Genomic DNA, 27543 nt, shown 5'->3' with positions numbered 1-27543 from the left:
GGGTGAGGGGAGACAGCAATACTCGAAGGGGGTTCCTTATGTCCAGTCTATCCCGCAATTTAGTTTTTGTTGCATTCATTGCAAAAAAACTCCGCTTCGCAGCGATATGATGTTGGAAATGGAAGCAACGTTTTCAGTGTTTTCGTGGCTATCTCAGGATACTTAGCCTTGACTTTGATCCAGAATGCCGGCAGAGATGTTATGTCAAACAAACTTTTCAGCCCGCCGTCATTTACAAGCTCAAGGAGTTGATCTCCTTCCCGCGCTGACACGGATGATTCGCGGGTAATGACCTCGCGTTCGTTCAAGTTCAACACTGCGTGACAGGGAATGAGGAAAGGTGCAAATGAGTCATATCGTTTCATATCACCAAGTCATATTGTTTCCTCACGGCCCAGTGGTTGGGGCCCACTCTTAGCACGAAGGGAGACCAATCAGGATGCTTGCTTTCTCCCTCCCTCTCAAAAAAATCTATTTCCGGGATATTGTATATAATTTCCGGGCGTCAAGGAGCCACTATCGATATGTGGGAGACTCCCGGATCTTCCAGGAGAGGTGGGATGTCTGAGAGAGCTACAAGCTCAACCAGCTCCATCGTGTGCACTAGCCTCCCCAGCATCGAGAACATCTTCAAAAAGCCATGCCTCAAATAGGCAGCGTCCATCTTTAAGGATCTCCATCACCCAGTATGTGATCCCTTCTTATTACTGCCATCATGGATGGGGTACAGGAACCTGAAGACACCCACTCAGATTAGGACCTTCTACCCCGCTGCCTTCATATTTCTATACAGTCAATGAACCAACCCGTAAACACTACCTCACTAATTTTGCTTTATTTTTGCACAACATTTAATGTTATACAAATATCAGAGTCAGAATCATTTTATTGCAAGTATGTGAAATGTACCAGAATTGATTGTGGTTCAGTGCCAAACATAAAACACGTGACAATACCAGAACAGACAACACAATAGGACCCAACAATTTACAAAACAATAGTGAAAACAGCCATGAGCAATCAACAATTAGCATAACAACCACATACGCAAACATCAATGATCAAACTTAAATAAATGTGAACATACTGTATGTACAGACTGAATAATTATCAACAAAACAAGCAGAACAGGAAAGACCATTTAACAGATGTTGTACAGGAACAGTTAGGGTATTGCATCTGAGTGAGTTTTATTGAGAAGCTAGATCGCTACAAGAAAGAAGTTTCAGAGCTGACGTGTAGTCCTGCTGGCGAAGGACTTGTACTGCCTCCCTGGTAGCAATTTGGTGTACAGGTGACTGCTAGAGTGGGTGGAATCAGCAGTAATTTCTTCAGCTTTTTTCCTCGCTCTGCTGATGAACAGGTCCTTTAATATCAGTGGCTAAAGATGCATTAGGAATCACCCTGAGGTGTTAAATTTCCTATGTTGGCACAGGAGGAACAATCTCTGCTGGGGTTACCTAGTGATGAGTGTCCCACTTCAAAGTGTTGGCAATGGTAGACCCCATGACTTGACGACACAGCCTGATCATTAATTTCTGGGTTCAGAGTGGGAGGGGGTGGAATAGGGGGTCGTCAGTGGAAATTAATCCTCATTTCCACTATCCTGAGAGCATTAAACTCCAAGTTGTTAGGAGCACACCATTCTGCAAGGCGGTCATCGCTCTTTGACAGCAGGCCAGATCATTATTCTAGTTGAGACCAATTAAAGTAGTGTCATCCGCAAACTTTAGGACTTTTAATGGGTGTACGTATTTTTCTTATTGTAATTTACAATGTTTTATGTGTCACACCGTAATGCTGCTGCGAAGCAACGCATTTCACAAAAACATGTCAGAGGTTTTAAACCTGACTCTGAATGAGGTTTGCTTGAATTTAAGTTCGTGAAGATTGTGAATCTGTCTGCTCCTCTCCCTGTTGAAATACACATTCCATTCCACTCTGCTTCTGCCATCTGAAGGTGGACCTACAAGATAACTGAGGGCGGGCGGGGGGGGGGGGGATTGGATAAGCTATTGACTTGGAAGCATTTTCTTGTAAAACTTTCCTTTACTCATAAGATAAAATGTGTAAACAAGACTGAAACAAACCAAAAGTAGCACCAATACAGTCTTCAGCCTTGCACATTACTTCTAGTGCAGAGCCATGGGTAAATCTGAGCTGTGAAACTCAAGAATTGTGTGTGTGGTTTTAGTTTTCCACGCTATAGGGAGGATGTGTTTAAGCAAGAGAGGGTGCAGTAAAGATTCACAGGAATGTTGATTGCACTGAAGGGATTGAGTTATAAAGAGAGATTAGATAGGTTGGGACGACATTTTCCCCTGGAGCGAAGGTAGCTGAGAGGTGATCTTAAAGAGGTTTATTAAATTACAGTGGGCACAGATAGGATAGTTTGTCACAGTCTTTTTGCCAAGGTAGGGTGTCTAAAACTAGCAGGTATAGCTTTAAGGTAAGAGGGGAAAGATTTGAAGAGGATCTGAGGGGCATGTTTTTCTACACAGAGTATATGGAATGAAAAGGCGGTACGGGTGTCTTATAAGTAATTTCCACAGGTACATGGGTAGGAAAGATTGCATTCTCAACTTGGGGTCCACAGAGCCCTTGTTTAATAGTATTGGTCCATGGTTGGGAACTCCTGATTTAGAGGAGTATGGTTAAAACGTAGACAAGTGAAATTCACTTAGGTAAGCACTTTGTTCGACATGGCTGAGGTGGGCGGAAGGAACTGTTTCTGTGCTGTATAACTCTGTGTCTATTAATTGAACATCACCGGATAATCTATGAGCAGAACCACCTTCCCTTGTCCTTCATTTGGCCATTGAAGAACTTTACCCACTGAGCAGCCTGGCAGAAACGTTACCTTCGGCCTCAGGTGAAAGGCTCCCTGTGATCACTCACAGCTTTAATCAGTATGCAGCTGAAAGCAATTAAACCGCCCCACTGTGTGGGCGGCCAGGCTTCCAATGCAGAACCTTCACCCGAGCCCTCCTATCTGACTGAGCTCCAGCTGTGCGATCAGGCTGCGCGAAGCTCCGCAGGGCTCGGCCCTGCACATCGCCTCGGGCAAGGAGGAGCAAGGGTCAGCTGCAGCCTCCCTTCAGCGCTTTGTAAGAAAATGAGAACAGCAATCCACACTGAGACGTGTAACCGGAGAACGTATGACAAACTGGGCCAACGTTTCCTCGGGTTACCATGTCACGCAGGAATACCTGGACTCCAGCCCAGAACCATCTGCATTAGAGAAAGGTCCGACATAAATAACTGAATTGCTCAGTCAGGCAGGAACTGGTGCAGCTGCTTTTAGCACACAGAAGCCTCTAATAAATGCAACCCTGATACCTTTCTCTAGTCTGACTGTAACAAAGGGGTAAAATGCACTGGCATGGGCCTGAGGATCTGGCTGGATTATCCTTTTCATCTTGATTGTTTCAGATGCAATACAATTTCATCAAATTTAGTATGTTTCTAAACAAGCACCTGATGTCCAGGAATATCCACCTTGAAGAACACAAAATTCTGATCACAATCATCCCGAAATACATACCAGGCTTCCGATTGTATCTGGCAACAACAGACTGTGCCGTTCTTAGAAAATGGGAATGACAATAAATCTGACAAAGGTATTGCTTTTGCCCAAGTGCTCCAAAGTCCAGTGGAGAGCCTGTGAGATTGTGTTCTCTGCAGAACCCTTGTGATGCTAGGCAGATTAATGATGCTGTCTACCTGTCTCCGATCTTGTCCTCGCCACTGGCCAAAGCTAACGCCATCCCTCAATCCCCTCCAATTGTAATTGAATGCAGCTGTTTGAGAATGCAGACACAGAAATACCGACTCCATTTATTTCAGGTACAGTCGATGTTCCGGGCCGAGACCCTTCTCAGGACTAACTGAAGGAAGAGCTAATAAGAGATTTGAAAGTGGGAGGGGGAGGGGGAGATCCAAAATGATAGGAAAAGACAGGAGGGGGAGGGATGGAGCCAAGAGCTGGACAGGTGATTGGCAAAAGAGATATGAGAGGATCATGGGACAGGAGGCCCAGGGAGAAGGAAAAGGGAGAGGGGGGAAAACCCAGAGGATGGGCAAGGGGTATAGTCAGAGGGACAGAGGGAGAAAAAGAATGTGTGTATATAAGTAAATAAATAATGGATGGGGTACGAGGAGGAGGTGGGGCATTAGCGGAAGTTAGAGAAGTCAATGTTCATGTCATCAGGTTGGAGGCTACCCAGACGGAATATAAGGGGGTGCTGGAGGAACAACACCTTATATTCCGTCTGGATAGCCTCCAACCTGATGGCATGAACATTTGACTTCTCAAACTTCCGCTAATGCCCCACCTCCCCCTCATACCCCATCCGTTATTTATTTATATACACACATTCTTTCTCTCCCTCTCCTTTTTCTCCCTCTGTCCCTTTCACTATACCCCTTGCCCATCCTCTGGGCTTCCCCCCCTCCCCCTTTTTCTTCTCCCTGGACCTCCTGTCCCATGATCCTCGCATATCCCCTTTGCCAATCACCCGTCCAGCTCTTGGCTCCATCCCTCCCCCTCCGGTCTTCTCCTATCATTTTGGATCTCCCCCTCCCCTTCCCACTTTAAAATCTCTTACTAGCTCTTCCCTCAGTTAGTCCTGATGAAGGGTCTCGGCCCGAAACGTCGACTGTACCTCTTCCTAGAGATGCTGCCTGGCCTGCTGTGTTCACCAGCAACTTTGATGTGTGTAGCTTGAATTTCCAACATCTGCAGAATTCCTCGTGTTTATGTCCATTTATTTCAGTCTTGAACAAGGCAGAAAAACGTTATTAATATGTAAGTCACTGTGATATTAATTTAGTTTTTCAACCTCCACAAACACTGCCTGATTTACCGGGCATTCCCAGCAGCCTCCTGATGGCTTCAGCATGCTGCACCCACTCCGACCTACATTTCACCATGTTTACATCCCTAGACCTGTCTCTCTATATCACCACTCCCATTAATCTAACAGCCAGACACCTTTGTAAACAGCATCTCACTATATCATCCCAGGCCTCGCCCTATCAGAGATATTCCTATTGTCTGTCACTCCCCAACTCTCCCTGCCAGGGGATTTTTGACATGAAATGTTAATTCCGTTTCTCTTTCCAGGGTTACAACTGATGAGAGGGGATCTAAGATTATTAAGGGATTGGACACGCTGGAGGCAGGAAGCATGTTCCCACTGATGGGTGAGTCCAGAACCAGAGGCCACAGTTTAAGAATAAGGGGTAGGCCATTTAGAACGGAGTTGAGGAAAAACTTTTTCACCCAGAGAGTGGTGGATATGTAGAATGCTCTGCCCCAGAAGGCAGTGGAGTCAATGTCTCTGGATGCTTTCAAGAAAGAGATAGATAGAGCTCTTAAAGATAGCGGAATCAAAGGTTATGGGGATAAGGCAGGAACTGGATACTGATTGTGGATGATCAGCCATGATCACAATGAATGGCGGTGCTGGCTCAAAGGGCCAAATGGCCTACTCCTGCACCTATTGTCTATTGTCTATTGACGTGCTGAGTGTTTGCTGCACTTTCCACTTCTTGCTCTCGAGGCTCAAGTTAAATTCCAGCAGCTATAAAATTGGAATTCAGTTAATAAACATGAAATAAACAGGAACAACTGGTCTGTGAGCCCAGGTTGACTACAATCTTGTCCAGACTGGCTGACGTGTGGGTCAGTCTTAAAGGCCTCTGAAATGGCCTAGCAGATCAGGGCAATAAAGAAAGGTCAAAAAATGCCCACTTCCTGGAATGTGAATGAAGTACTTAAATTGACTGCAAAACGTGCGACACCCAAAGCATCAGCTGCAAACAAGGCAGCAAAACAATCTGAATTTACTGGGAAAAAAAATTTACTTTTCCAATGGCAAGGTTCCTGCCTTCGACTGTGGTCTGTCTTTCTTTGATAGCAGGCCACATCACTGTTAGGATTAACATGAAATGCTCAGTTACCGCCACTGTCAGACTTCAAAGCCCAGAGCTGTTTCTCTGGCCTCCTCCTGTCGGGCTCTGAACTTGGTAAATGGTGGCAGTGCTCTCCTGGCAGTGTGGCAGCATGCAGGCAAGAGGATGGCACGAGGCTCATTTATCACACTTCCACGCGTCCCTGTCACTGAAAGATAAAAGCAAATTCTTCCCCAGCCCCTCGTGGTGTCTCAAATGCCTTAATGTGCTTCGTTATTTATTTTAATCACAAGAAATCATCTAATTGAGATAAAATATTAATAGCATTTTGTTTAGACTGGGCTGCTTGCCCCTGCGACTGAAATACACAAACACGGAGTTGGTAATTTTGGCAGCTGTTTTCAATTACTGTCAGAAGAATGTGTTTTTATTTTGTTCAGTTTTCATTTTTGATATAAAAGCAGCAACCTCAGATTCCGGGCCGTTCTGTTCATTGTGCAGTACGACATGAAAAATAAACCTGACTGGAATTCAGACTAATTAATTCTTCAGACATGGATGAAGCACAAAGATTGTCATGTTCAGCACCGCAGAGTCAAGAAACATGCCACCCTGTGCTCTCTATTAACTTGAGCCCATCACTCAAGTACTGAGCTGCTGACTCTGTTTGAGCACTGAATTCAGGAGAGGAGTTGGAATATGTCAAGAGCGCAGGCTCCGGCATGCAATTCCCAGCCGCAGACTGATGGCTACAGGCAATCCAGTAATGCATGCAGCCTGCGAACCACTGCACAGGCACATGGATCCGGGGAGCACTGCAAAGCCATTCTCTGGCTATCCTGCTGGAGAAAAGGTTTGTGCTGAATCCCAGTGTGGGTCTGGACAGGACTTGGAATATAATGCAACTTCTAGCTGGCCAGGATTACTGACAAACAGCCAGCTCAGTAGCAGGCGCCAAAGTCAACGGAACTGCGCGTCAAGCCTCTTACAAATCATTGGAGCAGGACTGGGTAACTTGGCTCTTCAAATGTGCCCCACAATCCAATACAGTCCTGCCTGATCTGGCCCAGGCCTCGCCTCCTCTTCTGCCTTACTGTCCTCAATTCCCTGATCTTTCAAAAATGTATCTGCTGTCGCTTTTGTCCCACAGGAGCAGAGAATTCCTGAGAGCGGCCAGTTTCTAAACGAAGTTCATGTACCTCAGTTATAAATGACGGGCATTATTTACACAAGCACAATTTAAGATGATACTGGCACTACTACCCAATGTGAATCTCTATCATTACAGCTACTGTCTAAGGGGCTATTTCTCACTAAAGTGGCTGCTACTTTAAACTAACACAACACTTGGAGCAACAGCTAGTAAGGCTGACCCATTAACCCATCCCTGCATGCCCCTAACCACTACTATTTCATCATTTCCTTGTCAGTCACCTTATGTCCAGACACTCGTGTCTAGCGTTACTTTATGGACATACAAGCTATCTTATGTATTTATATTTCTTGTGATTTTTATTATTATTAAGTGCTTTATCTTTTGTGTTCTTTTGTACTGCATCAGACCAGGAGTAACAGTTATTTTGTTCTCCTTTACACTTGTCTACAGGAAATCACATTAAACAATCTTGAAGATCTTAATTTTAAACCCTGCCCCAGCTCCTTTCATCACACCTGTCATTCCCCTTCTCTACACAGATCAGGATTGCTACTGGTCCATGTACGGTGACAAGTGTTAAAAGCTTGTCTTGCATACTGTTCATGCCGATCAGATCAATACACAGTGCATTTAGCTAGAATAAGGCAAAACAATAACAAAGCACTAAATAAAACGTGAAAGCTACCAAAAATGTGCAGTAAAGGTAAATGATAAAGTGCAAGATCATAATGAGGTACAGTAGATTGTGAGGACACGAGTCTATATTATCAATCACTAACTACTTATCAGTTAATTAACTACTGGCCATGTCCACTAATTTCCTTCAATCAACTTCCCCGATGATGCTGGTCCACATCCAGTATTGGCTTTGATAAAAATTTCAGCCCTTTCCTTAGCAAATAGAAAGCATCATTCTACAACGAAAGCCTTCAAGCAGCCTCATCCATCACCTGTGACAACACAGTTAATGTTGTGCATGCCAAATCCTTGACTCTTTCCAAAACAGATACTCTATTTCACGCTCTGTCACAGGAGGAGATTACATAAGTGGAGGAAGGAAATGATTCAAAGCCTCCTTGACGAAACGCAGCATCCCCTCCTACAAACCTGGCTCATGACTATTCAGAATGCAGGAGGAGCATTGGAACCGGCATTGAGAATCTTGACTACACATCAGGAACAAACAGAAGCCCTGTGCAAACAACAGAAGAAGCAGCCCACACAAGCTATTCCCCTGGGCACCTACCTGCTCTACCTGTGGATGGATCTGCAATTCCCACCTGGGCCTCATCCATCACCTCACAACCCACAATACCAGAGGAGAAACAAGTCACCCTTGACCCTGAGCAACACGCACAAAATGCTGGAGGAACTCAGCAGGCCAGGCAGCATCTAGGTTAAAGAGTCGACGTTTCAGGCTGAAACCCTTCGGCAGGAATGAGGTCTAACTAAAATGAAGAACACTTTTAAAGACAGAGACTGGGATTTGGTCTAAGCTTAGCAATTAGAAAGAGATATCAGTCATCTGCATTAATAATACAACTTCAGAAATAAAACAACATTCTTACAACATAAATGGAATAAAGCCCAACTTTAAATGAAGCATCAAGGTCTTCTGAATTTCTTAAATCTTTGGAGCCATCTGCTGTAATAATACCTATGCTTCTCTCTCCATCAATTGTGTTCCTCTAATTTCTGCTTCCCCACTTTTCCCACAGATGTCATCCATTATCATTATCTCTCCATCTCCTACATGACTTCAGTGGATGGCAATTGAGGCAAGGAGCTGATTGGAGTTGGCCACACCAGCCATCAAAATTATAGCTATTTCTGGCACTCAACTTCAACAGTGGTGAAACACAAGGGCAGTTCTGTCCTTACTTTTAACAGAGTGCTTGAAGTAAAGGCCGACGCATCTCAAGAGGCCCAAAATGATGCAAACCTTATCATATCCAAGGACACTGCTGTGAGCTTCAAAAATATTAACAGTTAACAACAGAAGCAGATGGACAAGGCAAGGGATGGCTGCGAAAAATCTGCTGAATGACCTTAGCATGTTGAGCAACATCTGTAAAAGGAAAGGAATTGTCGGCCTGCACCTGAATCAGGACCTAGTCCTGATGGAGAATTTTGACCCTAAGCTTTGACCATTCCTCTCCTCTCGGAGATGCTGCCCGACCTCAGATCTTCCAGCACATTGCTCGTTGCCCCCAATTCCAGTCTCTTGTGTCTCCAACGCAAGAGAAAGCTATGAATTCTGATGAAAATCATTAGAACCAAAAAGTTAAGTCTGTTTTTCTCCACAGAGAATAGCACAGTGGTGTAACTGGCACAGCCTCTGCTTCACATCTCTGACGACCTAGGCTTGATCATGACCTACGGTGCTGTCTTCAGGGAGTTCACCATGACCCTCTGAGTTTCCTACAGTGCTCTGGATTCCTCAAACATTGCAAAAGTGTATGGGTTGGATAAATGCCCACTCTAAATTGTTCCACGTAAGTCAGAAGTAGAAACCAGCAAGGAGTTAATGCTAATAACAGAACCTCTCAGACTTTATGATGTGCTGTCAGTATTTCTAGTATTTTTTGACAGTATTTCACATTTCCAGTTTCAGCCATTGTTTCTTTGTTTTTCAGTAAGTTATTTCATATTAATTGCCTTTTGATCATAATGAGACTTTTTTTTTACATCCTCTGCTGAATGGTTTGTTGCATGTGTTTTTGGTCAAAGCCTCTCGAAACCCTGCTTGGATTGTCACCACAATCTTTCAGACAGATCTCCCTTCAGCGTGATGACATTTATCAGAAAATCTAGGTGCACATTACTTGATGTTAATGAGAAGTATCCAGCAGTTGAAAGAACAAAGGCCGGACAGCTGATTGTCCACTGACAGTGAAAAGCCATGTCCATGTGAATAAAAATATGATTATAAAGATAACATATCTGCTGTTCTCCAGCAAGTCCGCACGCACTCCGGCATTACAACAGTAACTGCGTGTTCCTCACTGGATGAAAGTCATGGAATAATCAGAGGCTGTGACAAGAAGTATACTTTAATGCAGTGGTGCTCAGTGGATACAATCCCCAGTTTCCGTTAAGAAGGCAAATGCAAGCCTCCATCCCAGATCACCAGTTCAAATTTTGCATTTTTGCTCTCTTTTGGCACTATTTTTAAAAACTTCTTATGGTGACTTACAGTAATTTTTTTTTACCTATTGCACATTACTGGTACTGCAAAACAGTGAATCTCATGACGTGTCTGTGATGGTAAACTGATTCTGATTCTGAAGTGGGAAGGTGATATGAGATTTTGAACCTCGAGTAACAAGAGGGGAGCAGTTAGACAAGCAGGTTAGAAAGATGTACGGATCTGGTGACCATGCTACAGAATGCGTAACAACAGAGAAAGTGCAAAAGAGGGTCGTAGTTGTGAGGAGGGAGGTTATAGAGTGGATTTATTCTGACTGATACATAGAAGGCCAGGGAACATCATCATCATCATCATTATGTGCTGTGGGTGATCATGGTCTTGGATGGTCTTGGTAAATTTTTAGACAGAGTGGTTTGCCATTGTCTTCTTCTGGGCAGTGTCTTTACAAGACAGGTGACCCCAGCTATTATCAATACTCCTCAGAGAGATTGTCTGTCTGGTGTCGGTAGTCTCATAACCAAGAACTTGTGATACGCACCAGCTGCTCATACGACCACCCACCATCTGCACCCATGGCTTCGCATGACTCTGATCAGGGGGCTAAGCAGGTGCTGCACCTTTTGTACAGGCTACCAGAGGGAGCAAGCGCCTTACACCTCCTTTGATAGAGACGTATCTCCATCCTACCATCCAGGGGAAATCTATGGCGATTTATAAAATTATCAGGGGCATAGGTGGGGTTCCTTTGTTAAGCGGGTGTGGCAGTTCACTTTTTGGATTCTGTCTTCATGTGTGCAGGGAAGGAAATCTCACATTTACTGAATAACTGTATGTGGCCGCCTCTTTAACTTTACTTGGTCTGAGTGCTGAGCATCCTGTTCCGGTGCATGCTGAGAAGAACTTGCATTTGCAGAGCACCTTTCACAGCTTTAAATCAGCCTAGAAAACCCAAAAGCAATGAAGTACAAGTACATAAGCACAAGATTCTGCAGATGCTAGAAACCCAGAGCAACCCATGCAAAATGAGTGAAGAACTCAGCAAGTCAAGCAGCATCTATGGAGAGCAATAAACAGTTGAGGTTTCTGGAAAGACCCTTCATCAGGACTGGAATGGAAGGGGAAAGAATACAGAATAACAAAGTGGGGAGCAGGAAAATGAGTAGAAGCTGAAAGGTGATAGGTGAAACTAGATGAGAGGGAAGGAGTATAAAGTGAGAAGTGTGCAGTCTCTGTTCTACATATACAACATACCAGCCAATTTTTGTACAGCGATCTCCCAGATATAGGAATATAATAATGCTCAGTACAATAGAAACATTATACAATATGCTGATAATCTGTTTTTGTCTTGTCAAATGGAGGAAAAAATATCAACCGGGTATCTCCCTGCTCTCAAATGAAGTCAGAGTCATGGAATCTTTTATATTCACCCGAGACTTCAAGGAAGCCAGCTTAGTCTCACTCAGAAAGTGTTGTGCATGTCAGTACAGCTTTCTCCACAGTCCTGAAGCACAGTGCCAACACTGAGTTCTGTGCTTCAGAGAAATAGAAAGAGATTCAAAGTCTTCAAAATGACCATGTTCCCCCAGAGCAGAAATTGAGTTTACCAATTCAAGGGTGCTCTGGATCACCAGTAAATAGAATAAGGCAAAAAAATGGAAACTTATGCTATAAAAGGAGCTTAGTAGAAAGCTTAGACAAATTTGGAAAGTACAGGGATAAATGGAAGAGGAAAATTAGGAAAGCAGAAAGAGGGTATAAACAATCCTGGAAAGTGAAATCAATTAATATCGCAACATATTTTTCAGTGCATATTGAACAAAGAAATGTGGGACCTAATAGAGACTGAGAAGTGTGGCAGAGGATGATCTGACCAAGGCTGTTAAAGAATATTTTATGATAATCTTCATAAAAGAGGAATATGATGTCAATCCCTGGCATTAAGAAGGGTAAATATGAAGTATAGGATGAGATAAACATTGTAAAAGAGGAAGGGTTAAGGAGCTGTCTCATTATTGAAAAGTACAAGTGAAATATACCCTAGTGATTTAAAAAAAACAAGGGAAGAAGCTGTCAGCTCTGGCCATCACTGTTCAATTCTTCCTGCCTAGACATGTGGTGTCATGGTTTGCAGAGCTACTCATGTTGAACTATTGTTTAAAAATTGATGAAGTGCTAAACTAAGTAATTTCAGCCCAGTCAGTTAAACCAGTGATAGGCATATTATTGGCATCAATCTTAAAGGACAGTATAAAGCCTTCATTTAGAAAAGGTACAGTTACTCAGGGACAGTCAGCGTAGATTTACAAAGCAAAAGACTCACCGACGACAAGGCTATCCACCTGCAATATTAATTCTGTTTTTTTCTATTTGTAGACACTACCTGATTTATTGCTCATTCCCAACTTTCTCTTTTTGGTTTCTGTTTCAGCAACAGCTCTGACCTACATTTCACAGTCTTACATATCCCCTTTTCAGTTACTTCTCTCCCTAACCGTTATTAACTGCACTTTATAAACTTGGCAGTCCTAGGCTCATGCCTTGCAATGTCTTGATCATCAGCCAGATACCTTGATACATATGGTCACCAATGACGTAGGTAGGAAAAGGGAGGAGGTCCTGAAGAGGGAATTTAGGGAGCTAGGTAGAAAGCTGAAAACAGCACCTCCAGGGTAGTGATTTTGGGATTACTGCCTGTGCCACGCGCTACTGAGGGTAAGAATAGGTTGGCTTGGTAGATGAATGTATGGCTGAGGAACTAGTGCAGGGGTCAGAGTTTTAGATTTCTGGATCATTAGAATCTCTTCTGGGGAAGGTATGACCTGTAATAAAGGGGACAGGTTACAGCTGAACCCGAGGAGAACCAGTATCCTTGTGGGCAAGCTTGCTGGAGCTGTTGGAGAGGGTTTAAGCTAATTTGGCACGGGGATGGGAAACTGAGTGATAGGGCTGAGATGGGGCAGCTGGTATATAAGCAGGGGCAGTGTGTAGCGAGACTGTCAGGAAGGACAGGCTGATGACAAGGCAAAATTGCAAGTCGGTGGGATGAGATGCAACGTAACAAGGGACAAAAATCGAACAGTGCGATAAATACAGGACAGAAGGTGGTATATTTGAATGCATACAGTGTACAGAATATGGTAGATGATCTTGTAGCGCAGTTAGAGATTGGCAGGTATGATGTTGTGGGCGTCACTGAGTTGTAGCTGAAAGAAGGTTATAGTTGGGAACATAACATCCAAGGATACACATTGTATCGAAAGGACAGGCAGGTAGGCAGAGGGGAGGCATGGCTCTGCTAGTAAAAAATAAAATCAAATCTTTAAAAAGTGGTGACAGAGCATCGGTAAATGTAGAATCATTGTGGGTAGAGTTAAGGAAATCCAAGGGCAAAAATTACCCTGATGGGAATTACACACAGGCTTCCAAACAGTAGCCAGGATGTGGGCTACAAATTACAACAGGAGAGAGAAAATGCATGTCAAAAGGGCAATGTTATGATAAACGGGGTGGGGGGGGGGTTTCAATATGCAGGTAGATTGGGAAAATCAGGTTGGTGCTGATTTTGGCTCCAAAGAGAGAGAATTTGTAGAATGCCGACAAGATGACTTTTTAGAGCAGCTCGTGGTAGGGCCCAGTAGGGATCAGCTATTCTGGATTGCATGTTGTGTAATGAACTGGATTTGATTAGAGAGCTTAAGGTAAAGGAATACTTAGGGGAGAGTGATCATAATTTGATAGATTTCATCCTGTAATTTGAGAGGGAGAAGCTAAAGTCAAATGTATCATCAGTATTACAGTGGAGTATAGGGAATTACAGGGGCATGAGAGAGGAGCTGGCTAAAGTTGATTGGAAGGCGACCCTAGCAGGGATGACAGAACAATAATAGCTGGAGTTTATGGGAGCAGTTTGGAAGGCACAGGATAGATACATCCCAAAGAAGAAGAGGTATTCTAAAAGCAGGATACGTAACCACAGGCAACAAGGAAATTCAAATCCAACATAAAAGCAAAAGGGAGCGCATATAATAGAGCAAAGTATAGTGGGATGTTTGAGGTTTGGGACGCTTTTAAAAAGAATCAGAAGGTGACTAAAATGCCACGGGGGTGGGGGGGGAGTGGTAGATGAAATAGGAAGGTAAGCTAGCCAGTAATATCAGAGGGTACCAAAGGTTTTTTTCAGATATATAAAGAGGAAAAGAGAGGTGATAGTAGATATCGGACCATGGGAAAATGACGCTGGAGGGGTTGTAATGGAGGGGGGGGGAGCAAGGAAATGGTAGATGAACTGAATAAGTATTTTGCATCTGTCTCCACAGAAGAAGACACTAGAAGTTTGCTAGAAGTTCAAGAGTGTCTGGGGACAGAAGTGAGTGCAGTTGCTATTACCAGGGAGAAGGTGTCTGGGAAGCTGTAAAGGCTGAATGTAGATAGGTCACCTGGACCAGATGGACTGCATCTGAGGGTTCTGAAAAAGTAGCTAAAGAGATTTAGAGGCATTAGTAATAATCTTTCAAGAAACATTAGATTCTACAATGGTTCCAAAGGACTGGAAACTTGAAATGTCACTCTACTCTTTGAGATGGGAGGAAGGTAGAAGAAAGGAAATGATGAGGCGTTTAGCCTGACCTCAGTAATTGGGAAGATGTTGAAGTCAATTGTTAAAGTTGAGGCTATAGAGTATTTTGAGGCCCATGGTAAAAAAGGCCAAAGTCAGCATGGTTTCCTCAAGGGAAAATCTTGTATGACAAAACTTTTGAAATTCTTTGAGGAAATAACAAGCAGGATAGACAAAGGAAAATCGGTGAATCTTATGTACTTGGATTTTTAGAAGGCCGTTTTCAAGGTGCCGCACATGAGGGCCCATGGTATTACAGGAAAGTTACAAGCATGGATAGAACATTGACTGACAGGAGGCAAAGAGTAGGAATAAATAGTTCTTTCTGATTGACTGCAGGTGACTAGTGGTGTTCCGCAGGGGTGAGTCTTGGAACTGCTTCTTTTTACATTGTATGTCAGTGATTTGGATGACAGAATTGATGGATTTTCAGCTAAGATTGTGAACAATACGAAGATACAGAAGGTGGAGCAGAAGGTAGTTTGGAGGAAGCAGGGAGGCTGCAGAAGGACAAGACAGAATAGTACAGTGTTGGGAAGTATTCATGAACTTTTGTTGGAGGAATAAAAGCATAAACTATTTTCTAAAAGGTGAGAAAATCCAAAAACCCAAGTTGCAAAAGGTCTTGGGAGTCCTCTTGCAGCATTCTATAAAGGTTACCTTGCAGGTTGAGTTGGTGGTGAGGAAGGGAGATGCAATGTTAGCATTCATTTTGAGAGGATTAGAATGTAAAAACAAGGATGCAATGCTGAGCATTTACAGGCACTGGTAAGGCCGCACTTGGAATATTGTGAGCAGTTTTGGGTCCCTTTTCTAAGAAGGGATGTGCTGACATTGGAAAGGGTCCAAAGGGGATCACAAAAATTATTCCAGGAATGAAAAATTTATAATATGAGGTGCGTTTGATGGCTCTGGGCCTGTACTTGCTGCAATTTAGAAGAATCAGAGGAAATCTCTTTGAATCTATTGAATGTTGAAAGGCCGAGATAGAGTGGATGTGGAGTGAATGTTTCTGAGAGTGGAGGAGTCTAGGACCAGCGGACACATCCTCAGAGTAGAGGGACGTCCATTTAGAACGGAGATGAGGAGGAATTTCTTTAGCCAGAGCATGGTGAATCAATGGAATTCATTGCCACAGGCAGCTGTGGAGGCCAAGTCACTGGGTGTATTTAAGGCAGAGGTTGACTAACTCTTGATAGGTCAGGGCTTGAACGTTTACAGGAAGAAGACAAGAGAATGGGGTTGAAATCGAAATGGATCAGTCATGATGAAACGGCAGAGCAGACTAGCTGGGCAGAATGGATCAATTCTGCTCCTATGTCTTATAGTCTTATAATGTATTCATCTAAAATTTTCATCCTTCCAAACCTCCTTCAACTACTTCATAGAGCATAGAATAGTACAGCACAGAGAGAGACCCATCAACCTAAAATGTCAACAGCAAATTATACTGAATTAAATTAACTCTCCACTTTGTTTTCTATTATTTATTTAGGAATGCAGCATAGAACAGGCCCTTCCTGTCCTTCAAGAGGTGTCACCCTGCAACTCACCGATTTAACCCTAGCCCTATCACAGGACAATTTGCAATGACATCTTTGGACCGTGGGAGGAAATCGGAGCAACCGGAGGAAACTCGCACGCACACATGGGAAGGGACGTACAAGCTTGTTTACTGAGGACGCCGGAATTGAACTCTGAGCTCCGACTCCCTAAGCTGTAGTAGCGTTGCACTAAAATCACTCTCAGTACATGATCCATATCCCTCCAATGCCTTCATGTATTTATTCAACAGTCTCTTGAGTGGCATTATCATATCCGCTGTCACCACTGCCCCCGGCAGGCTGTTCCAGACATCTACCACTTTCCATGAAAAATCTTGCTCCACACATCTTCTTTAAACTCTATTTCCCTACCCCACCTCCCACCTCGCCTTAAGTGCATGTCCTCTAGTAAACACCTACACTGGGAAAACAATTCTGTCCACCCAATGAATGCCTCTCAGTCATATAAACTGCAATCAGGTATCTCCTCCGCCTCCAGTGATGCTTACGTAACCAACACAAGGTTGTCCAGTTTCCCCTTATAGCTCAAAACTCCAATCCAGGCAGCATCCTGATCTCTGCAACATACAACTATCTTGATTTTACTCAGTTATTGTCTTTGTCCTGTATAGCAACTACTTGAAAACAAAGTAAAAGTCATCGAGAGGCAAAGTGAGAAAGTATCGCACTGGCTGACGCGTTTCCAACTAACTGAATTGCAAGTCGAAAAGGTACATTTAATCCTTTACTACAACCTGACAATAAAATCATTCGACTTTTCTCCACTTCATGTAAAAGTAATTGGATCAAATTCAAACAAGGGCAATCAGTCAACATCGATCACTCCCTATTCACCCCCTCTCTATACCGCAAGCTGGTGGACAGGTGACTATCTTAACTGCCACCTAGCACCGCCTGCTGCCTGAATCCATGTGACAAATTACCTTAACCCAGAGTGAGGACGTGCAGCACAAATACAATACTCACAGACAATAAACAGGTATATGGTTCCTACAAGTGTTGGCACATGGCCAGATGGTTAGGGCGTCAGTCTAGTGATCTGAAGGTCGCTAGTTTGAGCCTCAGCTGAGGCGGCGTGTTGTGTCCTTGAGCAAGGCACTTAACCACACAGTGCTCTGTGACAACACCGGTGCCAAGCTGTATCGGCCTTAGTGCCCTTCCCTTGGACAAAATCAGTGGCGTGGAGAGGGGAGACTTGCAGCATGGGCAACTGCCAGTCTTCCATACAACCTTGCCTAGGCTTGTGCCCTGGAAACCTTCCAAGGTGCAAATCCATGGTCTCACGAGACTAACGGATGCCTATATAAAAAAAATGGTTCCTACAACCTGAAATATTAGTGCTTTTTCTTTCCACAGATGCTCCCTGATAGTCATAGAGTCACAGAGCAATAAACTTGATTCGGTGGTTTGTTTTAATATTAGAGAATGTTTACATAAAACAACTTGAAATTCTTACTCTTCGCAGACGTCCACAAAACAGAAATTTAAAGAACCCAAAGAATGAATTACAGAAAGCGTTTGAGCCTTTCAGAATAAAGAGTCTTGTCTTAATGAAGGACCCTCGGTCTGCAACGTCAACTCTTAATTCCTTTCCATAGATGCTGCCTGACCTGCTGAGTTCCTCCAGCATTTTAAGTGCCTTACTCTGGATTTTCAGCATCTGCAGAATCTTTTGTGTTTGAGGCCGTCTGTTGGTCAAGGTCAACCATGGATGTTGTGTCCCAATTCTCTACGTAATATGCAAGCTAGGGCAGTGCAATATGGAATGCAAGCTATTGCCCATCAAGCAGATTCCCCCTCACCACGCAGATGATGAATCCAAAGCGATGGCAAAGACTGATGCAGTTTGGCACCAGCAGCATTGCAGGAGTTTGCCAGACAGTGTTGAACTCAATGTAGGACTGCCTGAGGAACTCCGGCTCCAGATCTTTCCTCGAGGTCTACTCCCGAAGTCTTCCCCACGACTGAGTATAGCTGCAAGGCAGCAGAGATTTGAGATCAGAGTTTTCCTTCTGTTAGATAAGCTGCCAACCGCAGCGGATAAACCCCCATCTGCCCCAACGGACAGAGAGTTATGTGCAGGGCCAGATTGAAAAAGTCAGGGGGTCGAGATACGGGCCGGTTCAGATCACTGCTCGAAGCTGCAGAACCCCATGTTCAGATGGAGATTTACAGGCCAGGCCAGATTGAAAAGGCCAAGGTGTCCAAAAGTTCGGGGTGTCAGGGCCCAAGGTGAAGTATGGCCTATTAAGATCACTGCTCCACCACTTTTACTCAGCTTATGGGTTATTTTATTCTTTCATTTTCTTATGGATTTGATGTGTTTTTTATTCTCTGCACATTAAACGTTAGCCAGTCTTTTATATATATATGGGATTTGTTTTTGGGTTTCTTTGTTTCATGACTGCCTGTAAGGAGACGAATCTCAAAGTTGTATAAAGTATACATACTTCAATAATAAATGTACTTTGAACTTTGAACTAGGATTTACGGTTTACAGAATGGACTGAACGGCGGACTTGGGGAAAGCAAAGGGTGGAGGTGTGTGTTTTATGGCTGGTGCTCCAACGTGGCGGATCTATTGAACTCGTGCTCCCCAACTTGGAACACCTTAAGGTCAAATGCCAACCATTCCATTTACGTCAAAAGTTCTCATCTGCGATTCTGACTGCAGTCTATATACTACCAGCAGCCAACTATAATCAAGCACTTGCGACACTGCATGATGTCACCTTGAAAAAAAAAGAAATAGCCCATCCTGACACATTTCAAATTATCGTCAGTGACTTCAACTTGGTGTGTTTGAAGAAAACTCTGCCCAGTTATCACCAGCATATAACCTTGTAACCTGTAGCACCTGAGGTCCCAACATACCACACCACTGCTACACTAGGATAAGGAGTGCCTACCATTGCTTTCCCAAGATTTTGATAAATCAATCACTTGGCTTCCTTATCCTACCTGTAAACAGACAGAAACTAAAAAAAAAGGCTCCAGAGATTAGGCTATCTAAGAGGTGGTCACAGGGGCCAGCAGACTATGGCAGGATTGCTTTGAGTCAGTGGACTAGGCCATATTCAAAACTCATCTAGAGATCTAGATATTAAGAAAGGAGATGTGCTGGAGCTTTTGGAAAGCATCAAGTTAGATAAGTCACCGGGACCGGACAAGATATAGCCCAGGCTACTGTGGGAGGTGAGGGAGGAGATTGCTGAGCCTCTGGCGATGACCTTTGCATCATCAATGGGGATGGGAGAGGTTCTGGAGGATTGGAGGGTTGCAGATGTTGTTCCATAATTCAAGAAAGGGAGTAGAGATAGCCCAGGAAATTACAGACCAGTGAGCCTTACCTCAGTGGTTGGTAAGTTGATAGAGAAGATCCTGAGAGGCAGGATTTATGAACATTTGGAGAGGTATAATATGATTAGCAATAGTCAGCATGGCTTAGGGCAGGTCATGCCTTATGAGCCTGATTGAATTTTTTGAGGATGTGACTAAACACATTGATGAAGGTAGAGCAGTAGATGTAGTATATATGGATTTCTGCAAAGCATTTGATGAAGTACACCATGCAAGGCTTATTGAGAAAGTAGGGAGGCATGGGATCCAAGGAGACAATGCTTTGTGGATCCAGAACTGGCTTGCCCACAAAGGCAAAGAGTGGTTGTAGACGGGTCATATTTGCATGGAGGTCAGTCACCAGTGGAATGCCTTAGGGATCTGTTCTGGGACCCCTACTCTTTGTGATTTTTATAAGTGACCTGGATGAAGAAGTGGAGGGATGGGTTAGCAAATTTGCTGATGACACAAAGATTGGGGGTGTTATGGATAGTGTGGAGGGCTGTCAGAGGTTACAGCAGGACATTGATAGGATGCAAAACTGGGCTGAGAAGTGGCAGATGGGGTTCAACCCAGATAAGTGTGAGGTGCTTCATTTTGGTAGGTCAAATATGAAGACAGAATATAGTATTAATGATAAGACTCTTGGCAGTATGGAGGATCAAGGAATCTTGGGGACAGAGTCTATAGGACACTCAAAGCTGCTGCGCAGGTTGACTCTGTGGTTAAGAAGGCGTACAGTGTATTGGCCTTCATCGGTCATGGGATTGAGTTTAGGAGCTGAGAGGTAATGTTACAGCTATATAGGACTCTGGTCAGACCCCACTTGGAGTACTGTGCTCAGTTCTAGTCACCTCGCTACACGAAGGATGTGGAAACCATAGAAAGGGTGCAGAGGAGATTTACAAGGATGTTGCCTGGATTGGGAAGCATGCCTTATGAGAATAGGTTGAATGATCTCGGCTTTTTTTCCTTGGAGCGACAAAGGATGAGAGGTGACCTGATAGAGGTGTATAAGATGATGAGAGGCATTTATTGTGTGGATAGTCAGAGTCTTTTTCCCAGGGCTGAAATGGCTGCCACAAGAGCATACAGGTTTAAGGTGCTGGGGAGTAGGTACAGAGGAGATGTCAGAGATAAGTTTTTAACGCAGAGAGTGGTAAGTGTGTGGAATGGGCTGCCGGCGACGGTGGTGGAGGCTGATACGATAGGGCCTTTAAGAGATTCCTGGACAGGTATATGGAGCTCAGAAAAATAGAGAGCTATGGGTAACTCTAGGTAATTTCTCAGGTAAGGACATGTTTGGCACAGCTTTGTGGACCGAAGAGCCTGTATTGTGCTGTAGGTTTTCTATGTGTCTATGTTTCTATCTGAATGAATACACTAGGGTTGTAATGCACTTTACTAAAACAACTGTAGATGAGTGCGTCCCCACTAAATCATTCAGAGTCTTCCCCACTCAGAAGGTTGAACCATGTGATCCGAAAATTTCTGAGGGCTAGATCAGAGGCATTCAAGTCTGGAGACCAAGAAAGCTCCAAGAAATGCAGGTATAATCCCTGGAAAGCCATCTCACAGATGAAGTAAGAATTCCAGACAAAACCTGCGTCAACGACAGACGCTCAACAGCTGTGGCAGGGCTTAAATGGCATATCCTCCTAGAAAATTAAATCAACTAACATAGGAGACATCCAGTCTTCACTTCCAGATGAGTTCAATGCCTTCTATGCTTGCTTTGACTGTCAGACCATGGAGAAACTATTGTGAACCCCCACATGCCCCGATGATCCTATGAACTCGGTCTTCAAACCTAATGTGCAGGCTGCCTTCAGTAGGGTGAGTCTATGGAAAGCATCTGGAACAGATGGGGTAGCTGGACCCGTATTGAATACTTGTGCTGACCAACTGGCTGGTGCGTTCACTAAGATCTTTAACCTCTCACTTCAGGTGGTCCCCACCTGTCTAAAGCAGGGTTGAATTATACCGGTGCCCAAGAAAAGCATGGCGACCTGCCTCAATAACTATCTCCCAGTGGCACTTACACCCAGTTATTTCTTCTTCTCTCTGTCCTTCTCACAATAACTCCTTGCCTGTTCTCCATCTTCCTCTGATGCTCCCCTCCCCCTTTCTTTCTTCCAAGGCCTTCCATCCTATGATACTCCCCATTCTCCAGCCTTGTATCCCTTTTGCCAATCAACTTCCCAGCTCTTGGCTTCATCCCTACCCCTCTTGTCTTCCCCTATCATTTCAGGTCTTCCCCTCCCCTTCCCACCTTCAAATCTATTACTACCTCTTTTTTCCGTTAGTCCTGACGAAGGGTCTCGACCCCAAACGTTGACTGTACTTCTTCCTATAGATGCTGCCTGGCCTGCTGCGTCCACCAGCATTTTGTGTGTCTTGCTTGAATTTCCAGCATCTGCAGATTTACTTGTGTTTGCTACTCTCTGCCTCCACTTGCCCTGTGGGGCCCCCCCCCCCCACCGCTAGGCAGTGATTGCAGTGATACTGGAATTGGTGCCTTGAGGCAGTATCCAGAAATTGTAAATAGAAAGATAGTTATTCTGAAAGGCTCAATCACTGCTAGATCAACAGATGGAACTCTTTGAAGGGGAAGTGGGAAAAGGTGCAAAGAACAACGCGGTGGATGTTTTATATTTGCCAAAATATCTGTGAGAATAAACTCAGAACAAAAGTTAGGGAATAATGGTCTGATTGGGTTGTAAATTACCAGGAGCAGAGAAACCAGAGATTGGGACTAGGATTACCAAAATCGGAGGAAGGAGGAGCATGATACTGATGATCAGAATTTGAAGATAAACCAAAGCAGGACAGCGAGGAAAAAATGCAATGTGACATGTGGGTTTCTCATATAAATAACCAAAAAACTTAACATGAACATTGACAGAGAATGCTGGACATAACTATTAGAACTGTATTCCTATAAAAGGTCTTCAACTCAAAATGCCAGTTCTATTTCTCTCCACAAATGCTGCCTGACTTGCTGAGTACTTAACAGCTTTCTCTGTTGAATTTTGGATTTTCAGCATTTAGAACATTTTATATCTTGTTTAATATAAATGAATTTGAGATGAAACACTTTTGGGAGAAATAAAATTAAATGTGGCTTCCAGCTTCAGTGAGGTAATGGCTCTGGGGAATAAAGGAAAGTAAATAATTAAAATATCATTACTGGCCAGCAGAGCAAGCAAAATATTTCTAAAAGATTTTGATAGAATTCACAGGTGGTCGAGTTATTTTTAGACACACAAGTGGGACTTCCTGGTGGCCAAACATATTAATTCCAATTCTTGTACCAACATGTCAGGCTGGAGCAGCAACACCTTATATTCCGTCTGGGTACACTCCAACCTGAAGCCATGAATATCGATTTCTGCTTCCGGTGAGCAAACTCCACAGCACCCCCCCCATTCCTCACTCTATCCTTTCCCTTCTTCTCACCTTCCCCTGGGTCCCCTCCTCCTTCCCTTTCTCCTATGGTTCACTCTCCTCATCTATCAGATTCTTTCTTTTGCAGTCCTTAACCTTTCCCATCCACCTGGCTTCACCCATCACCTTCCAGCTAGCCTCTTTCCCCTCTCCCCACCTTTTTATCCTGGCATCTTCCCCCTTCCTTCTTGGTCCTAAAGGGTCTCAACCAAAAACGTCATCTGTTTCTACTTTTCCATTGATGCTTCATGACCTGCTGAGATCCTCCAGCATTCTGCGAGAGTTTTTTTAAAGACTCCTAATGCTCATTGGCCATTTGGCCTAATGAGTCTATGCCTCTCAGTGTAATCTCTTCATTTCTAATCCCCCACTTATTTCTCTGCAACCAACTCACTCTTACATGTCCAAAAACTCATTTCTTAATGCATGCATTACAAAATGACAATAAAAGAGGACTGCGTGTCCTCATAATCTAAAAAAAATCTAATCTAACTCCACCCTGACGTTGAAATGTGCACACATTTGGTTCCGAGACCATTTAGAAAAAGGACTTATAAACAATAGAGGACATACAAAGAAGGATTTCTAAACATTCTTCCGCACAAAAGAAAGGTGATCTTATATTTGTCTTTAAAAGTATGAATACATTGGATGGAACCAATGTGGAGGATACATTTCACATGCAGAGACAGGAGTTGCAAGTCTGAATCCAAACAGGAATTAAAGAGAAATCAACTTACTCAGAGAGTAATTAGAATATGAAATTCAATACTACACTAGGAAAGGACAGCTGAGCCTCTTTCAAAGAGAAAACTAGACAGGTAAACAATGTCTTTCTTTAGGAAAGAAATCCCCAAATGCTGTGATGTAGCAGAATCAGGTTTATTATCACTCTCTTATGTCATGAAGTTTGTTGTTTCATGGCAGCAGGGCAGTGCAAGGCATAAAAATCACTCCAAGTTACAAAACAAAACTGCAGAAGAAGGATAATGAGGTGTGGTTCATGGACCATTCAGACTTAGTGGAGCATAGTCTGTTTGGATCAAACACCCTGGACCTCTGCTGTGCACTCCACCCAGTACTGTGTGACATACCTCCCAAGTCAGGTTGTCAATTTGAAAACAGGTCTCTATCAAGACTACAGAACAGAGAGTGAGATGGGGACCAGAAGCAATATGATATCCTGATGTTTCCTTTGATGGTGAACTCTAATCTGAGCTGTGTCATAAACAGAGGCAGGTGCATTACAGTGCATGTAAACCCAGAAATATTCACAAACAATGCTGTTTTCAAAATGTAAAAATAAAATTTTTGATCAACAGAAACGTCCCCTATAGAAAGCTGAATGTACAGAATTTTTCCTCATATTAATTCCTGGTTTCTCACATGAAATTATGAGGAAAAAAGTATCAAAAAGTTAACAAAGCAAAGTATGCTTTTCACAGCTGAATTCTGCCTTCCATTAAACATAGACAGACAAAAGGACAAGTCCCATCATGTGTGGGCCCTTTATTTATTACTCAGTACCACAAGCAGTTTATCCCCCAATGCGACAGTTTCAGCTGGGCTCTATGATAACCAGACAGTGGGCAAACAGGCAAGAGAATGAACTCAGTGTGCATATAGGCAGGTCCGCATCCAGAAACAAGCCAAGCAGAGACAAACAAACAGACAGGGAATTGCTTTTTTCTCAGAATATAGCCAGTACCACTACAGCTTTATGTGCCAGAAAGTGAGGAAGTAAATTGGAGTAACATATCAGGCTACACTTGTAAATGTCCATAAGTCAAAGGAGCAGAAGCAGGGCTTTCCATCATAGCTGGTTTACTCTCCTGCCTTCTCCCTGTAACTTTGGATGATGCCCTTAATAAGCAAAAACCTATCAACCTCCACTTTAATTTTACTCAATGACTTGGCCTCCATAGCCATCTGTGGTAGTGAATTCCACAGATTCACCACCCTCTGGCTAAAGAAATTCTTCCTCAACTCTGCTCGAAAGGGACATCCTTCTATTCCGAGACTGTGCCCTCTGATCTTAGGCTCCCATACTACAGGAAACATCCTTTCCACATCCACTCTATCTAGGCCTTTCAAAATTCGATGTTTCAATGAGATTCCCCCTCTTCCTCTTCCCCACCCCACATTCTTTTAAACTCCAGCGAGTACAGGCCCAAAGCCATCAAATGCTCCTGTGTTAATCCTTTTGTTCTCTGGATCATTCTTGTGAATGTCTCCTGAGCCCTCTCCTCTGCCAGCGGATCATTTCTTAGATAAGGGGCTCAAAACGGCTCACATTACTCTCAGTGCCATCTGACCAATGCCTTATAAACCTAAGCATTACATCTTTGCTTTTATATTCCAGTCCTCTCGAAATAAATGTTAACATTGCATTTGCCTTCCTCACCACCAATTCAACCTGCAAATTAATCTTAAAGTTAGAGGACCCAGTAGAGCACATAAGAAACATATAAATGAAACTGGAACATGGGACTGTGGAGACATTCAGTCGAAGAATATGGATTACACCTAAAATACAAACAGTTTTCATTTATAACGTATCTTCTATGATATAAAATATCCCCCAAAAAACATTACAAGAGTGTAACGCACAAAATTTGGCACCAAGCCACATACTGCAACATATTAAAAAACTTCACTAAAAGAGGTTGAATTCAAGGAACAGCATCTGGGGCATTGAAGGAGTAACTGTGTGAAAGTTGCTGACATTGACCAATAAAAACAGGTCACAAACAAGAGAAAATCTGCAGATGCTGGAAATACAAGTCACACACACAAAAAGCCGGAGGAACTCAGCAGGCCAGACAGCATCTATGGAAGAGAGTACAGTTGACGTTTTGGGCCGAAACCCTTCGGCAGGACGATAAAAACAGGTGTTGTTCAAGAAGCCAAAAGCAGAGGAGGGTGGAGATCTGAAGTCTGGAGGAGGTTTTAGAGACAGTATGGAATGAAGTTCAATAAGGATTTGTAAACAGGAGGAAGAGTTTTTAAATCAAGTGTTGCCAGACTGTATACCAGTTTAGTTCAGCGATCAGGAACTGTGATCACTGAACAAGTTACGGAGCTTTTTGGGGTACAGGGTGCAGAGTATTGGATGAGATCAAGCCCTTTGGACTGGGGAAACTGGCTAGAGGAGCACTGGAAACTTTGAACCCGGAAACCAGTGGGTGGGGGTTTCAGCAGTGGATGAGCGGAGGCCAGGTTACAGAGCTGGTTCTGTGATCTCAGTCTTACCACGTGGGGTCCAATATGATAAACAACATAGTGGAGTCTCAATTAGTTGCTGGGAAGTGGGGCATCATCAGAGACACACAGTTTGTGGTGGGGATAAGTAACAGTGGCTGTGGTCTACTCAATGATTTCTTCAGTGGTAAACTTTGATCTGAACAGTGTCATTATAAACAGAGGCAGGTGCATCTCGGTGCAAGGAGGCAAAGAAAATGAGTAAACAAGGACAATTTCATGCAAAGTGAAAAACAAGTAAAACATCTGATAATTGGGGGTTGAGCGTGCCAGCTTAAACTCCGCTGGTCCTTTTAAACCATGCTATGATAGCTCCCACACAACAGTGCAATTACTGGAATGTTGTAATAATCAGTGTTTTTTGTAACTCAAAACTGACAAATAAAACATAAAGCTCCGTTGTTCCTAGATCATCACCCACAATGACATTAGTCATGATTCTTCAGTCAATAATTATGGACCTCAGCAACACTGGAATTTCAGAGAAGCTCAGGTTTATAAACTCCAAAGTTTACTCACCCAATCACAATACAGGAGATTGCAGTGCCTATAAATGCGTAGGTGAGAATTGTGCCCAAGTTGCGAAAGAATTGTCTCTGTTGGAAAAAAATCAAAAGATGGCATGTAACAATTCTGAATTCTTTTGGAGTATTATCGACTCAGTCATAAAAAGATATTGTATGGAAAGAGGCCCTTCAACCCACTGAATCTGCACTGACCAATAACCACCCATTCACATTCATCTTACATTAACCCCATTTTATATCCTCCCCGTATTCATACCTACTCTCCACAGATTCTACAACGCACAAACACGCTGGAGAGAGTACTGCAGCAGCCAACTAACATACAAACCTGCATGTCTTCAGATGTGGCAGGAAACCTACAGTGAGAGAACAAGTGAACTCCACACAAGAACTGAATATATTTGACTTTATGACACAGTGGCTAGCTGCCCTAACTGTAAGCCAGATCAGGTCAGAAGACAAAGTCATTCTCAGCAGCATTAGCAGATCGACAATGCTAGCAACCAATGATACTAGGATTTACAAGTCAGAGCACGGATATTTACCTTGGCTCCCCAGTTCAT

At 43.5% G+C, this 27543-nt stretch overlaps 1 protein-coding gene and 1 long non-coding RNA gene across 2 annotated transcripts in view; one reads left to right on the top strand and one right to left on the bottom strand.

Annotated features, from left to right (window-relative positions):
* LOC134344742 (uncharacterized) overlaps positions 1–19064 on the top strand; it is a 39028-nt gene extending 19964 nt beyond the window's left edge. The window contains exons 3-5 of the long non-coding RNA XR_010017510.1: positions 5126–5205; positions 16337–17116; positions 17872–19064. This is a non-coding gene — a long non-coding RNA (uncharacterized LOC134344742). The remainder of the gene's footprint in view (positions 1–5125; positions 5206–16336; positions 17117–17871) is intronic.
* The window catches only part of LOC134345172 (sodium/hydrogen exchanger 9-like), a 585864-nt gene that overhangs the window by 450229 nt on the left and 108092 nt on the right, over positions 1–27543 (bottom strand). Inside the window, exon 4 of the mRNA XM_063045405.1 lies at positions 26973–27049. Coding sequence (XP_062901475.1) covers positions 26973–27049 — 77 coding nt within the window. The remainder of the gene's footprint in view (positions 1–26972; positions 27050–27543) is intronic.

This window comes from Mobula hypostoma, chromosome 4 (assembly GCF_963921235.1).
Source record: "Mobula hypostoma chromosome 4, sMobHyp1.1, whole genome shotgun sequence".
Classification (NCBI taxonomy): domain Eukaryota; kingdom Metazoa; phylum Chordata; class Chondrichthyes; order Myliobatiformes; family Myliobatidae; genus Mobula; species Mobula hypostoma.
This window is presented reverse-complemented; position numbering and strand designations above follow the sequence as displayed.